At 33.1% G+C, this 17,239-nt stretch overlaps 1 protein-coding gene across 4 annotated transcripts in view; it reads right to left on the bottom strand.

Moving 5' to 3' along the window:
- Nucleotides 1-17,239, bottom strand: part of LRRIQ1 (leucine rich repeats and IQ motif containing 1) — a 210,511-nt gene that overhangs the window by 10,419 nt on the left and 182,853 nt on the right. For 3 of the 4 annotated variants that reach the window (XM_032874162.1, XM_032874165.1, XM_032874164.1), the window contains 3 exons: nt 17,151-17,201; nt 15,934-15,994; nt 6,896-7,016 (listed from right to left, as the gene is read on the bottom strand). In XM_032874162.1, coding sequence (XP_032730053.1) covers nt 6,896-7,016; nt 15,934-15,994; nt 17,151-17,201 — 233 coding nt within the window. The remainder of the gene's footprint in view (nt 1-6,895; nt 7,017-15,933; nt 15,995-17,150; nt 17,202-17,239) is intronic. The other variant, XM_032874163.1, reaches the window with a different exon arrangement.

Below are 17,239 nucleotides of genomic sequence, written 5' to 3'. Positions count from 1 at the left end.
ACAAAGTTTTATCATTCTATTTGTGGAATTATGGAATTCTAAAGCTATCAGGACTCTTGAGTCTCCTTTATATTTGTTTTTTCTTTTTCCATCTTTTTTCACATGAGGGCAAAAATAAATAAGAATATATTTGTCTAATTTTTCATGATATTTTCTAAATGGACAAACTGAACCTGAAATATCTCATCCAAGCTCACAAAAACAAAAGTGTGAGAAATGGAATTCAGATTCAGATCTGGCTTACTCCAAATTTATTTCCTTTATTCCAGGCTGCCTTTTACCTACTAGATTTACAAAGGAGTTGTAAAGGACTTAACTAAGGTCACAATCTGGTAAGGAGCCATGACAGGATTAGAAGTCTGTTTCCCTGTCTCTTAACATATACTCTTATCAATGCCACACTCTCTCTCACTTGTTTAAAAATGCAACTGGCAGGGGTGCCTGGGTGGCTCAGTGGGTTAAAGCCTCTGCCTTCGGCTCGGGTCATGATCTCAGGGTCCTGGGATTGAGCCCGGTATCGGGCTTTCTGCTCAGCAGGGAGCCTGCTTCCCTCTCTCTCTCTCTCTCTCTGCCTGCTTGTGATCTCTGTCTGTCAAATAAATAAAATCTTTAAAAAAAAAATGCAACTGGCATATTAATTATTTTTTACTCTGGACTTCATCCTTCTAGTTTAGCAAGGGCTATGCTACACTTTATGAAAGTCATTCCTGGGGTGCCTGGGTGGCTCTGTTGGTTAAGTGTCAGACTCTTGGTTTCTACTCTGCTTGTGATCTCATGGGTGGTGAGATGGAGCCCCACATGGGGCTCTGCCCCTTAGCAGGGAGTCTGCTTCAAGATTCTCTCCCTCTGTCCCTCCCCCATGGTCTCTCTCTCTCTGTCTCTCTCTCACACAAATAAATAAAAAATCTTAAAAAAAATAAAGTCATTCCTTAGTTAACTATTTTCCCTAGTTAATGACATAGTTTTACAGGCTGGAAGTAGCCTCTAAAATTTATCAGAAAGCAAAAAAGAATGATGGAATGACATTCTCTTAACAATTTGAGGTCTTCTTATGCTTTTCCTCAATTCTTCTCAATTGTGAAAATTTTTTACAATTTTCCTCACCCAAGCATATTTCCTAGCCTAAGATGCCATGAGTAAAATAATACTAGGCCTTATTTGGTCCAAGCTGTGATTGTTTTAAAGAGAAGAACAGTGAGTCCAATTTACTTTTGTAAAGATGTTTTATATATATATAAAATATATAAAATTCACATAATTATATATGATACATTTGCATATATAAATATATATGTGTACATATATAAATATATATAAAAATTTATATCCTATAATTAATAAAATATAGATAATTCATCTACCTATATAAGTTATTATATTCAGCAAGTAGTAATTTAGTGCATGCATATGTGTCCGTTATCAATTTATAAGCAATAAATATACCTTTCATTATGTTTTGTGATAAAAGAATTTAAGCATTTCTCCTTTAAAGTGAGAAAAATTGTTACGCTTTCTCAATAGAGGGTGCTGAAGGAACACTGCTAGAAGAAGGGTTTTGTAATCTCTGGCATAGATGGGGATGGAGTTGGCCTTGTGGGTTCAGGACCTCTGATGCAGCCTTCCTGAGCCACTGTCCCAGAACATGATTCCTCTACAAGGCCCCAGCTTCATCTGAGCAATAATCTGCATGCTATCCTCTCCACAGGGAAATCAAAGGGAAACCACCTTCTGCCTTATCAGAACCATTCTCCTTGCATGCCTATGCTACCAATTGCTCATTACTTACTCCCCCTCCTCTATTCCAGAGAATTGCCTATTGTTTGCCCAGTAACTCCAGATCAGCTTTGGTCTAGCCAAACCAGGGGACTTGTCTGCTATCTGGTGGCTGAACCACACCTTCTCCAAGGAAGTCTGAATCCCTTCCAAGTTTGTCCTTCCTTGGGTGCTCTCCCTCAGCCCTAGGGTACCATATATTTCTTTATATTTCATAGCCGAAATGGATAATACTCCAGTACAGATAATAAGACTTAAACTTTCCCTGTTTAACCTACTGTATGATAGCTGTCTTCTGATTGGACCCAGACTATTACAGCATATGTTTATATAAATCATAAACTCCATGAAGGCCAGATATACTGGTGTTGCTCAGCACTCTCTCACTTGTGTGATGCACTGAGACTTCATATTTTTGATTGAACAAATGACAGGATTTTCTTCAAGTCAGTTGGATCCATGGGAATCTGAATCTCATGATCGGTTGTTTGAAAGACTTACTTGCAAGAGAACCCTTAGTGTTTGGATAGATTGTACATACCAGGATTCTGGACAGATCAGGTGCTCTTAGAAGCTTTGACAGATACTGTTGAGGTCTACCAAACAGTTAATCTTTTACTCTCCTCCTTTGTCAGAACAGCCTGCCTCTCACTATGGAGTAGTAAAATGTCAAATACTCTCTTCCTAGCACTTATCTGGCATTTCCTGCTTCACAGTGAAGCGTATTCATTCATTCAGTCAGTCAGTCAGTCAGCCAGTCAGTCAGTCAGCCAGTCAGTCAGTCAGTCATCCATCCATTAATTCATTCATTACATACATATTACAGGGCTTGCATGCCAGGGAGCTGTTCTAGGTACCTAGGATTCTACATTAAATTCCCTGCCCTCCGGGAACACACATGCTAGCAGGGGAGAAGGAGAATAAACAATAAACATAAAAAAATCAGTATGATACTGCTGTGGTCAATAAAATCTGAAAGGAAGTCTGATTAGTACTACTGAGAGAGATTTTCGTCCCTGCGAGGGACCAAGCCCTTCAAAATTCTACTTTACTTTCAAGCTTACCTGAAACTGGGTTTCATCTTTAATTAAATCTTAGTTTGTGTTACTTCAGTGTATACAAGCTCTGGTCCAGACATACTATTCAATGTTCAACAAACATATATTCATATTTTACCCTTTGCTTTTGTTAAGATGGCTTTCTTCTACTTCTTTCCTTACTTACATCCCAAATGTCATTCCAGGTACAAATCAAATATTTTTCCTCTGAGAAGCCTTTCTCATGCATTTTAACTGCATTAGCTGCTTCTCTTGTAAAATAAATACATTTTTCCACACTCAGAAAATTAAGTACCATATTAAAAGGCATTATATTCAAGAGAATTTAGATATACTTAGAGAAAAAATTGACTTTGGGCTAATTATGCACAATTACAGGAGTACTGTAGATTCTCAATCCCTAGCTAACTCTGGAAATGGAGTACGTCCTAGAACATGCAGAAATTATTGGGAGGAGGCAACCGGGAACCTAAACTAGGTATATAGTGAGCAGTGATCATTTAGTAAATGTGTAAGAACTACATTAATTATGTTCTATTGTTACAGTTAAGCTATTATATGTTAGTGCAGGGAAGAAAGATAGCACTGGCTTTGGAATAAGAAAACATAGGTTCAAGTTGTGGCTTTTCCTTGCTAAATTTTTTGGGCCAAAGGCAGAGTAAATAAACTCTGAGTCTTATTTATATTAGCTGTCAAAGAAAAATAATTAGTATAAATAAGAAAAGCTCATTAACATAAATGTGTAAAGCTATAAATTGTTATAGCAGTAAAATTATTATTAGTATTATTGTTATTATTATGCATCCTTTAAGTATCAAATGGAAAAATTAGTTGAGAAAACCAAAGTCATTTAAGGAAATCAAATATTTTGTCTAAATATTGTGTAAATGAGGAACTTATTTGCATACTCATTTTGTAAATGGTATTTTAAAAATAAGAATGTGACCTCTTCTAACTTTTAGATTAGAAGGCCATATAGCAGAAGACTGTCTTGGCCTTTTATAAGAAAGCAGAAAGACCTAAAAGAAAAGGAAGAGAACTTAGGAAATTCTCTAAGACAGTTTTGCTTGAGATGACTGGCGTGATGCTGAAAGTATGCTGTTCTGGTGTTATCTGACACACAGAGAAGGCAGACAATTCTACTTTAAAGTTGTTTAAAATTATGCAACAGCAACATAAAACATACAACAAAAATAATATAAACAAGTACTTATTATATTCTAGGCAATATATCACATACTTTATATTTTCACTCATTTCTTCCTCGCCCAAACTCAATGAGATAGACATTATTATCCATTTTCCCAAGTTAACTTGTTCTTAGAGTTAAGGTCACACAACTTATGTGTGATAAAGGAACTGACTTTATCTGATTCTACAGAATACCTGATACAAATATTATAACAATAGAGAAAGAGAAATATCTAGAAAAGTTCAAAGGTCAATAGAGTTTTAAACCTGCAGTCCATAAACTACTCTCTAGATTTGGCTTGGAAAGCTAAAAGAAATACTTTAGTTTTAATAAGGTGACAAGTTTTTTAAGAGAGAGAAAAAGCTGGAGGAAAAAGAGCTTTCAAAATACCAAAGCTGTACAGGGTTGGCCCAGGGCCATGGAGGCCTAGGAACCAAGGACATTGATGGTTAAAGTTTTCTGTGGATAATAGGGTACCCAAAGTTTTTTAGTTAAGTAACTATTAAGAGTAGGTTTCTTATAAGATGAGCTAGTTAGGCCATGCACCGCGATACTAGTGACTTTAATATCTTACTTCAAATTATTCTTCTTTATGTCTGTGTGTAAGTGGCAATTATAAAGACTATTAAGTACCTGTTTTGTGCCAGATATTGTTTTAAATGTTCAACATTTTAACCCAACAACAACTCCTCAAGGTAGGTATAGTACTTGTCTTAGCATTCCTGTTTTAAGGATGAGGAAATTGTCATGGTACAAGTTCAAGCAAACTGATGTCAGGGCCCACACTTTACCATTATATTATATAGATGTTGTAGTAAACTAGTAACTATAATAATTCAGTAAGTGGTATTTTATTCATAATCATTCTTTTATTGGATAAAAACTCTATTTTTCTAAAATGGTTTATCTTAAAATGTCACTTAGTGAGCAGATTTAATGATTAGTAGTATTTGTTATAATGTCATTTAGTGACAACCAGTTGGAATCAGTGAGGATAGCCATATTACCCTTAGAGAATGTGTTGTTGAATCACTATATTGTATGTCTGAAACTAACATAAAACTGTATGGTAACTATACTGGAATTAAAATTTAAAAAGAAAATAAGACTATTTAAAAAAATTAACTCCATATAATCTTGTATTCTCTAAAATCTATAATTTGATGTCACGTAAGTGAGAGATAAAGCTTGTACATTTTAGCATGGTTGCTGATTTACTGAGCTATTAATGTTTTAATAGTCAGATGATACATTATATATAGAAACTTTGATATTCTGTAATGTGACAAGGCAAGTCCTTTGTTTTGTACACTGCTCCAAAATGATATGAGTTCATAATATATAATTCTTAAAATGGAAATAACACTATTCATTATTATGTGTAACACAGTTTGATTACTTCTGAATGTAATATATATTTTGAAAGTTGATATAATTAACAAATTATATTAATAATGCAAAAATTTTATATTAGATCAATAATTAGTGAATAAACCTAAAACACAAAATGTTTCTTTCTTAACCATATTGACTAGAACAAACTTTTGTGATCAGATTCTATAATCAAGTAAAGAAAATTCAAACATTCTAAGAACTTTGAAGCTTGGAAATATTTTTAAATTAGATATATTAAAATCATTATTTCAAGACCAAATTAAAATTTATCAAAATCACCTTGTATATATTAATGGATTTAAATGACTAGACTCTAATAATGCCACATGTCTGTGAACATGTGAAAAGTGAAAGACAATCATTTTTAAGTTTTCATTTACGTAGAGCACCAATTTTGGATAATTTGAATTTCTCACACTGAATCAAGTATTAACTTTGTGGGGTGTCTGGGTGACTCAATTGGTTAACTGTCTGCCTTTGGCTTGGGTCATGATCCCAGGGTCCTAGGATCAAGCCCCACCTCAGGCTCCCTGCTCAGTGGGGAGCCTGCTTCTCCCTCTCCTGGGCCCTGCCCCTGGTTGTGCTCTGTCTCTCTCTCTCTGTCAAATAAATAAATAAAATCTCAAAAAAAAAAAAAAGTGAGTAATAACATTTTTTCAAAAAAACCTTAATAATTATAGCAAAGTGTAAGTTAATATGTGGACTTTTGAGGTTCACTATACTTTGGGGAAAGTTAAAAAAATATGATAGCAAATAAAACATCTTTCATACTAATATACCAAAACATTTTAGCAGATATTTCAAAACCTCTAGGATATATGAAGAGTTTGAAAAAATTAGACTCTATTACCACAAGATACAAGTATTTTAAAATGTTTATTTTTTTTCAGAGTTAATGCAATTAATTGCAATGCAATTCTTATTGAAATCATATTAAAGATAATAGATGTGTGACAAGTTTACAAGTGTAAAAAGTCATCATTAATAAATATAAACTGCCATCTACTCAGCAGAAATAATATTTAAAGCAGGGTATTGACAGTGTAGTATTCGTGTCTAAAATCTGCTATTTTAAAAGTTTCCTTTAAAAGTTAAGGTTACCTACAATTAAATCGATGAAAAAAGGCCAAAATACACTAGTTTGATATATAAATCCATTCCAATTTACAATTAGCCAAAAAGTTCCTTTAGAATTAAATGATCATATGATTCAATATAATTCATGGCTGGTAAGGGAGTAGAACACTGAGTTACATAATATAATTTTAAAAAATTGATGCTGTTAGTTTTGTAAATAATTTAATTTGGTTTATATCAAAAGAAGACATTTAAAGAAAAAAAAATTCAAACACACACTTTGAGGCAGTTCTGGTTGCTGGCATCCTACCCCTTATCTATAAAAGAATGCTTGTTGGCATTATGTTCCATCAATTCGTTTGTGATTTCTAAATTAATTCTGAAGGAAACCACAACTTACTTGAAGATCCCGCTGAGTGTCTGTGTGCCTGATTTTTTTTCTCTCTCTTCACAGACAAAGCACTTCCACTGGTCATGGAAAAAAGGTCTAAATCCGTGTCTTCTCTGCTTACAAGTCTTGCCTGGGAGCAATGGGAGAGAATGTATACAATCATGAAACAAAATATGGCATTTTCTGAATGCAGCTCACATTACCCCAAATAAACAAACAGGCTCTGTCAAACAACCTTCTTCAAAATGATACCACAATCCTTTAGTGCTGCCCAGGCAGAACAAATGCACTATGTCAAAGCATTTTTTGCAAATAAGAACCGATTTTAAAATTGAGGTTTGCGATTTGAGTGTGTACAACAAAAGAAAACCTTTTAGTACAGCAATTTTGATGAAAATCAATCTTAAAGGCAACTGATGAAACTTTAAACAGCTTAACATCATTTATTTACCAAGAATATTATTTAACTCTTAATTGAATGTTAGAAATGTCATATTGGATTATTTTCTGCAAAATTTATATTTTACCATGACAAGTATTAGTCTTCTCAACAATATTCCTCAAAGGGCCTTTCATCTCATGTTTATATACTACAAAGTCACAAAAGATCTCTACCTTCTCATTAAAACCATTTTTAATATAAAATGTTATACATTAAGTCTAATTTAAGGTGATTATAAATATAAAGAAAATTCAAGATATATTAAGAACATAGAATTAAATAATTGATCACATCTAAAATTACTATTTGAACTACCTGGGACTGAACTTAACAGTTGAAGAATCACTTCTTGCTTATAAAATATTATTTTACTTAATGTTTAATATCATTAAGTACCAATTTATCAGGATTCAACCCTTAAGTAAGGGAAAATGTCATGATGGAAAGCAAAGGAGCCTCAAAATAACTGGGATTTAACCCAAACCACAGGATGCTTGAAATCCTGTGAGAAAACACTGTCCTAATGTTCGATGTGAGAAGAATTTAAGTAGGGCAAAATAAAGCCATAAAACCATCACTGTACGTAAAAAGCTATCCCCATATGATGGGCTACAAAATCCCATGAAAACAGAATCTAAAAATCATTCTTTTTCAAATTCAGATCTTTGCCCTTCTCCTTTACGTTCCCCTTCCCAAATTCTTCTCACTGTAACAAGCATGGACTTCTCATTGTTAAGTAAGCAAGTTGGCTATTGCTGAATTCAGAATAGAAACCATTTTATGTCAGTCACTTGTTTGTTTGTTTGTTTTTTTGTCAGTCACTTTTTGATGTATCCGGCTAAGCGATACAATTGTATTGTCAAAAGACCTCAGTAGAAATACTTTTAAAAATGAAATAAAAAACAGTTGGCTTCCACTTTATACTTGTGATTGGTATGAAAAACATACATTTTCTTTCTGAACTTTATTTCAGTTAATGTACAAAAGCACATATCTATTATTTCTATTACAATAGCTCCATCAATACTAAGACTTAATAAGAGCCAGTCAAGAATAAGGGGGATATAACAAAGTGATACTACAGTTTTGGTGAGATCAGTTACAAAACAATGAAAAACAAGGTAACAACACAGGGACCCTCCTGCTAGCTAAAGAGGCTTTAACTACAAGACTCAAGGTTTGAAAATCAATAAAACTACTGTGAACATTTGTGTGCGGGTTTGTGAGTGAACCTGTTTATTTCTCTAAGAAAAATGGCCAGGAGCCAAATTGTTGAGTCATATAAGTGTATATTTAACTTTATAAGAAATTGACGGGTTTTTTTCAAAAAATAGTAATTTTTTCAAAAAAATGCAGCCACCATTCTCAGCAAATGTATGAGAAATCCAGCTGCCCCGCATATTTGTGAGCATTGGTACAGTATTTTATTTTAATCACTCTAATAGGTGTATAGTGATATTATATCGTGGCATTAACAATTTTCCTAGTGATTAATAATATTTAACATCTTTTCATATGCTTATTTCTATATTGATAGTCTCTTTGTTCATTTTGTTCATTTTCTAATTTCACTATCCAATTTAGATTTTTTACAGATGGCTACTGTGATGATTAATTTTCTGTGTTGACTTGATTGGGCCACAGGATACGGACATATTTGGTTAAACATTATTTCTGGGTGTGTTTTCTAGGGTGTTTCTGATGAAATTAGCATGTGAATCTGCAAACTAAGTATACCAGATTGCCCTCTCAGGCATCATCTAACCCACTGAGGGACTAAATAGAACAAAAAGATGGAGGAAGGGAGAATTCACCGTCTCTGCTTGACAGATGAAGCTGGAACATAGGTCTTCTGTTTTAAGACTGGAACATACGCAATCGGCACTTCTGGTTCTCAGGTCTTCAGAGCTGGACTGGCTCTTACGCTATCAGCTGTCTTGATTATCAGGCATTTAGACTTAGACTAGAACCTATACCATTGGTTCTGGTTCTCAGGCCTTCAGAGTCAGACTGGAGCTACACCACCCAGGTAGCTCCAGGATCTCCTGGGTCTCCAGCTTGCAAATCATGGGACTTCTTAGACTCCATAATCAAATGAGCCAATTCCTTATAATAAATAGTACATAGTTTCTTATAATAAATACATAAATCTATCTATAAAATCTCTTTATATATATGTATATACATCTCTCCCTCTTTCCCCCACCCCATTCTCTCTCTCTCTCTCTCTCTCAATTCTATAGATAGATAGACCAAAGGGCCAATGGTGTAAGTTTCAGGCCAAGTCTGAACATCTTGAAATCAGGTAGTATGACTCTTCTTTGTTGTTTTTCAAGGTTGCACTGGCTATTATAAATTCTGTTTACATATACAAAGAGATTTTGTATAAGATTTTATATATTAGTTATAGATAAATACAGTTATAGATATCCTGCTGATTCTGTTTCTCTAGTGACCCCAGCCTAATATAAATAGCAAATGATTCCTTTGTACCTCTTTCCAGTAATTTATCCTCAGAAGCAACAACTGTTCTGATTTCTTTTACCACAGTTTTTTTCTCTCTTGAACTTAACATAAATGCAATCATACAGTATTTTCACTTACTCTACTGTTTTTGATATTCACTTAAGTTGCTGTATGTAGCGGGAGTTCATTTCTTTCCATTCTGAGTAAGTATGCCATTGTAAGAATATACCACAGTTTATCCATTCTGCTATTGATAAACATTTATGTTGTTTGATTTTTTTGTTTTTATCAATAGAACTGCTATGTAATTTTCATATAGGTTTTTATGAAGACATGTGTTTTCATTTCCTTTCAGTAAACATCCAGGAGTAGAATTAATGGGTCATAGAGTAGGAGTATCTATAACTTTATAAAGTGCCTATTTTCCTAAATGGTTTTATCATTTTTCACTACACCAGTAATGCATGAGAATTCTAATTATTCCATATCTTTGCCCACATTTGTGCTTTCTGGATTTTAACTTTTAACAGTTCTAGTGTTGTGTAGTAGTGTTTCATTTTTGTTTTAATTTAAATTAGTGTGCTTATTAACCATTCAATTATCTTCCTTTGTGAAGTCTCTCAAAGCTTCATCATTTTTAAATAACTTGAAGTATTTGTCTTTACATTGTTGATTTGTGGGAGTTTTTTCTACATATTCTGGATGCAAGACCTTTATTAGATGTGTATATGTGGGGAAGATGTTTGTATGCAGAGGGCTGTGGAGGGCAGAGAGAGGAAGGGAGAGATTGAGAGAGAGAGAGAGAGAGAGAGGAGAGAAAGAAAATACAAATTTTTCTCCCAGGATGTGATTTGACTTTCATTTCTTTTTATTTTCTGAATTATGATTAAGTACAAATACTTTACATCTGAAGTACATTTTATCTTTTTTGATTTATGCTTTTTGCGTTCTATTTAAAAAAATCTTTGCCTTCCCCAGGTTTTTGAAAATATCTTTTCTTGGAGAAAGTTTAGAATTTTAGCAGTTACATTTAGGCCCATAATTCATCTCAAATTCATTTTTAGGATGCAAGGTAGGAATCAAGATTCACTTTTTTCCATGTATACAGTTGTCCAGCACTATTTGTTGAGAAAAAAAAAATTATTCTTTTCCTCTTTTAATTGTTTTAGTACCTTTAAGGAAAATCACCTAACCTTATAAGTGTGGTATTTTCTGTACTATTATGTTCCGTTAATTCATTTTTCTGTCTTTTTGCATATAACATATAGTTTTGGTTACTGACTGGGGCTTTATAGTAAGTCTTGAGATCAGGTAGTGTGAGTCTTTTTTTCAAGATTATATTGACTATTCTAGATCTTTTGCATTTCCACACACATTTTAAAATTTGTCCATTTCATGCGGTGCCTGGGTGGCTCAATGGGTTAAAGCCTCTGCCTTCGTCTCAGGTCATGATTCCAGGGACCTGGGATCGAGGTCCACATCGGGCTCTCTGCTCAGCGGAGAGCCTGCTTCCCCCTCTCTCTCTCTGCCTGCCTCTCTCCCTACTTGTGATCTCTGCCTGTCAAATAAATAAATAAAATCTTTAAAATAAAATAAAATAAAATAAAATAAAATTTGTCCATTTCTGCTAAAATGCTTTCTAAGGGTCTATTGAATTTACAGATCATTGAGAATTGGCATCTTACAATTTGAGTCTTTATACTCATGAGTATGATATATCTCTTTGATTTATTTATTTTTCTAATTTTAATTTTTTTAAAGATTTTATTTATTTGTTTGACAGAGAGACACACAGGAAGAGAGCGAACACAAGCAGAGAGAATGGGAGAGGGAGAAGCAGTCTTCCCGCTGAGCAGGGAGCTCAGATGAGGGGCTAGATCCCAGAACCCTGGAATCATGACCTGAGCCGAAGGCAGATGCTTAAGGACTGAACCATCTGGGAACCCCTCTTTGATTTTTTTAAAGCAATATTTGATAGTTATCATTATAGGAGCCTCGCACAACTTAATGTTAACATAATCCTTAAATATTTTAATTTTTTTACATTGAAGTGAATAGAATATTTTTAATTAAAGTTTGTTGCTAATACATAATAGGGTGTACAAAGTCCTCTTTTAATTAATTATGACACATTTCTTTCCATAATGACTGTACCAGCTTTTACTTTGGCCATACATCAGTGTTTCCACATTATTGATAGCACTTTGCATTACCCAGTTTTCTGATTTTTTCCGTTCTGATGAGGATAGTCACACAACTTCTTAGTTTTAATTTTTATTTCTCTGATCATATAACTGAGCATCTCTTTACATTAATTTATGCATTTATCGTAATCCCTGTAAATTGTCTATGTATGTTTTTTCTATTGTATTTATATTTCTTTTTCATTAGCTGACTTTATATTATTTATTTGCAGAAATTGTTTCTATATCCTGATATTAAGCTATTGTTAGCTTTAGTCACTGAAAATAATTTGTTCATGTCTGTAATCCATCTGTTAACCTTTTCTATAAAATTCTTCATAGGAAGTAATATCTAATTTAAAACAGTCGAGTCAATCAAAAAATTTGCAATATAACTTGTATCTTTTAAGAGAGTATTTCTTTACTGTGAATTTGCAAATATATTCTCAATTGTTTTATTTGATCAATTTTATAACTTTACTTTTCACACTTGAGTCTTCAAATCTTTTAAATTCCATTTGATTATTATAGTGTGTATGGGTTATATACAGCCCTGCTTTTCAACACGAGTTTGCTGAATTCTATTTACCAATTTGACCTTTCCCACCTTTGTTATATACCATATTCCAATATAGTCACAGGTCTATTTCCAAACTAACTATTCATATCCATTGGTCTATTTATCTGTACCACAAAGTTTAGTTTTATACTGTCTTTATATCTTATGATGCAAGTTGGCTCTTCTTTTTCAAAGTTGACTTATATAATATTGTGTTCTTATTCATCAATACACATTTTACAATGAGATTTTTCAGTTTCCTAAAAAAGAAGCTATAATTTTGGTTCAAATTAGTTTTACTTTATAGATTTATTTGGAGACAGTTAACACATTTTATATGCTAAGTTGTATCTATGAACAATAAACTTAATGAATATAGTGGATATTATCATATGCCACTCAGATCACTTTAAACAACTGAGTCAGATTCTCCCAGCTGCTGAAAAGTATGGCTCTTAGCTGAATATCTCTCTGAAAACCGTCCTTAGCTAAAGATGGCTGTCTTGCCCAAACCATACCCTCTCCTGAAGAGATGCAGGAGAATAGGAGCCTGATCCTCTTGCCTCAAGCTGGGACAGCTTAGAAGGGCCTTCACACCACTGGAGCTCACTTCCTCTCCTGCAACTCTATTGAATTTTACCTTTTCCCTCTGCTCAATTATGCTTCTTTCACCCCTCAAAGGAGTTGTTTCTGAATGCCTTCTCCAACAAATGTTCTGCACTCAAGTACAGGAATCTCGGAATATGTTTCCTGGAGAACCTGAACCAGGACTGTCTTCTACAGAAAAATCCTGGAGTTTGGGGGGATAAAGTTAATCAGCAATACAATTGTATGGCTCTGTGGCATGTCTTCTGATAATATATTTGGAAATAAGTAAAATGATATCTTATTTTCATTTTTCTTATTCCTGTCTGCCACACAAAATACTTTGATCTTAGACAGAGATGTTATTTATTAGCTTCTTTAAAACCCAGAATTTGAATGTTTTATTATATCTTATTCTTACTCTTGAAGGTTACTGGAGAGTATTCTGGATAATATTTATATCTATCTCTGTTATTAAGAAGTGACTCCACTCTTTTTTGGTATGCATTGTTTCTGCTATAATGTCAGCTGTCAATATAATTATTATTCCTTTGTAGATAATCTTTCAATTCACTATGTCTCTCTTTTATGATGTCCAGTCCATAGTTTATTTCAATGGTAATATTTTATATAGATAGATTTTTTTTAAAGATTTTATTTATTTATTTGAAAGAGAATGAGTGAGAGAGAGCATGAGAGAGGAGAAGGTCAGAGGGAGAAACAGACTCCCCAAGGAGCTGGGAGCCCGATGCAGACTCGATCCTGGAAGTCCGGGATCATGACTTGAGCTGAAGGCAGTTGCTCAACCAACTGAGCCACCCAGGCACCCTAGACAGAATTTTTAGTAGGCTTATTAACATATTCATAATTGTTTTAATCAAAATTTTATCATTTTTGTTTCATGATTTTCTATCCTTTTATTATGGGTGTTTTCCTTATGTCTTGGAGGAAAAGTGGCAGCAGTTCCAGATTTTTTTCTTTAACTTTACTTTTAGTTATGGCCTGGTCCCAAATGTGCAATTATCTGCCTCCAGTTTCCCAACACATTCCCACGACTCTGCAAGATATCTATTTTGGGCATTCAATTAGTCCAGTATCCTTTTGACATAAGTCTTTAATCCCTTCTCCTACCTCCATTTACATGAAAATAGAAACAAACAAAAAACTTATTTCTGTTCTACTATCATTTACTTTGTTTTTGTATTCACCTATATCTCTTCAATATCAAAAAAGCATTTATCATTGCTATGTCATTGTCATATATTTGAATATAGTATAATACAATGGGATACAGAAGAAGGAGATTAATGTCAAAGCATTAATCTCATAGAGCCATCTTTTTTTTTTTTTTTTTTTTAAGTAGGCTCCATGGCCAGCATAGAGCCCATTGTGGGGCTTGAACTCATCACCTGAGATCAAGGCCTGAGCTGAGATCACGAGTAGGATGCTTAACCAACTGAGCCACCCAGGCACCCCTCTCATAGAACCACTTCAATTAGAAATCTACCCAGTCTGTTTGCATTCATTTTTAGAAGTATAATCATTCAATGTTAATATCAGTTTCTTTATCCTGGCATTCCTTGGGACTTTTATATTCCCCATTCTTGCTCCAAAGTGACAACTCAACACTCTGTGTGCAATTGTTAGTAATATGCATGGTGTTCATTGCTTGAAATATCAATTTTCCTAGGGCAATCTACATGCCACTCTGCCAGATGAGCCTGTATTAAAATGCAAGGAAATATTTGTTTAATGAGTATTTCAAACTTGTGCATAGGTTCTATAAATATTTTTATAAACACATTAATTTTAGCTATTGCCCTAATTTTGCTCCCTTTTCAGGAAGATACATTAATTTTAGCTATTGCCCTAATTTTGCTCCTTTTCAGGAAAATTCCTTGAATGAATTGTTCATGAGAATTATGAATATAACTACTCTGGATACCATCATACTAGATGTATTAGAAAGTGTATTATCTTTTTATGCTAAATTCTACTTGGCAAGCTAAATTAAAATCAGTTTCTTGGTGAACATAGAATCTGAGCAAGGAGTATTAATTGGTTGATATAAAGGGAAGGTGTCATAAAGTTAGGGTCACCTGAGGCATCCATTTTCAACTGCTAAGGAGGCCGTACACTTTTATCATTGGTTAGGGTACCCTCTTCTCTGGAAATTTCCGGAAACACACTGAATGTTTCTTGTTTTGTGGGATCCATTTCTCTAGACTCCTCACTGGCCATCCTTCTTTTGTTAACATAGTCTTCCTTCTAATAGCCTATAGTACAATTGACTTTAACAATGCACATACAGTTATATTGTCTAGAGTTTTACATTCTGGTCACCACGTTTAGAACTTGGTTGTTCCTAAAGCTTCAGTAATTTACACTTTATTACTTAGAGTGGTTGAGTTTACAATTACTTGTTAATTTTTATCTGCTTTGATTTTCTAAGTTGTGAGAGTCTATTTCTCTCAGTAACCTACTCTTAAAATATTCAAGTAAATAAGTTCATTATGCAATTCCCGTTCAGAGTCACGTTATTTTAAATATGGTAGCAAGTTAATATTTTTAAATCTACCATATAGAATCAATATTTTAAAGTAACAGCAGATTTTAAAGTTATATTACAAATCAAGAAAACATGTTATTATTACAGGTTATTATTTTAATGTATAGTATTTTGAGATTACCCCAAAAAGATTGAGTTGTGATATTTTCATAATTTACACTAATTATGGACATATTTTAAAGTGTCAGTTACTGAGGATGAGCATATACAACATTTTTCTGTAACTTTAAGCATATTTCTTACCACAAGCTGAACTCTTCCACCATTAAGTACTTCTGGATCTAACTCAGGCAAGAAGTGATTGCTGCAGAGTGAGAAAAACAAAGATTATATTATTATATAAATGTAGAAGAAGAATATGAAATAAATGCCCACCAAAAAGTTTGGGAGAAATTAGTAATCTATAAAATGGAAATAATAGTTTTATTAAATATATAAAATAAATATAGTAAAGTATAGACAAAGATATATACCAATTTTCATGTTTTCATTTGTTTATAATTCTAAGGATATCATCTTATGAATTACACTAAAATGATTTATACCAACATAAAAGAAATTGTGCTTGTATTAATTGGAGTACTTAGTAAAATAAAAGTTCCCAAATGCTGATTGCTTTACTCCTACTTTCTTTTCTCACAATTAAATAATACAAAAATATCCAGATTATAAAATGTTGTTTTAATTTTACTTTCAGTCTTCACTTCCTTTTCCATATTTTTAAAGGAATTACATGGATGGAATTGACCACATATGAAAGTCTCAATTTATATATATATATTATAAAAAGAGATTTCATTTTTTACATATTTAACCTGCTTCTAAATTGTTTTAACCTTCATAATTGTTGTATTTTGTTAGTCATTTAAATAGTTATTACATTATATCATATGTATTGGAGATTATATTCTATAGAATGCCTGGAAACATTCCAAAGCATTATCTACATTTAGATTAAATATTGATTTATATATTTAGTTAGTGTTTATATTAGCACTTTTTTATTTTCTTATTTTATTTTTATTTTTTATTATTTTATGGATATATGTAGATAAAATGAAAGTTTTGAAAAATTATGCCAAAAGTATTATTTCTAGACTTTTATTTCCCTAAAACTTTGGTTCAGTGGTTATGCATATATATTATACATTATGTTGATTTTTAGCTTTTATGCATTTTTAGCATTATGCATTATACCACATTGCTGTGGGCTGAATTTTGTTTCGTCAGAAATGATATGCTAAAGTCCTAACTCTCAATACCTCATAATGTGATGTATTTGGAGATAGAGCCATAAAAGAGATAATTAAAGTAAAATAAGGTCATATGGGTAGGCTCTAATCCAATATAACTAGTGTCCTTATAAGAAGAGGAGATTAAAACATAGAAAACAGAGATGGAAGGATGATTGTGTGAGGGCACAGTGAGAAGGTGGCCCTCTGCAGACCATGAAGACAGACCTCCAAAGAACCAAACTTGCTAACTCCATCTTGAACTTGTACCCTCCAAAACTGTGAGAAAATAAATCTCTGTTATTTAAGCCACACAA

Source organism: Lontra canadensis, unplaced genomic scaffold, assembly GCF_010015895.1.
Source record: "Lontra canadensis isolate GAN:19392208 unplaced genomic scaffold, GSC_riverotter_1.0 scaffold52, whole genome shotgun sequence".
In the NCBI taxonomy this organism is placed as follows: Eukaryota; Metazoa; Chordata; class Mammalia; order Carnivora; family Mustelidae; genus Lontra; species Lontra canadensis.
This window is presented reverse-complemented; position numbering and strand designations above follow the sequence as displayed.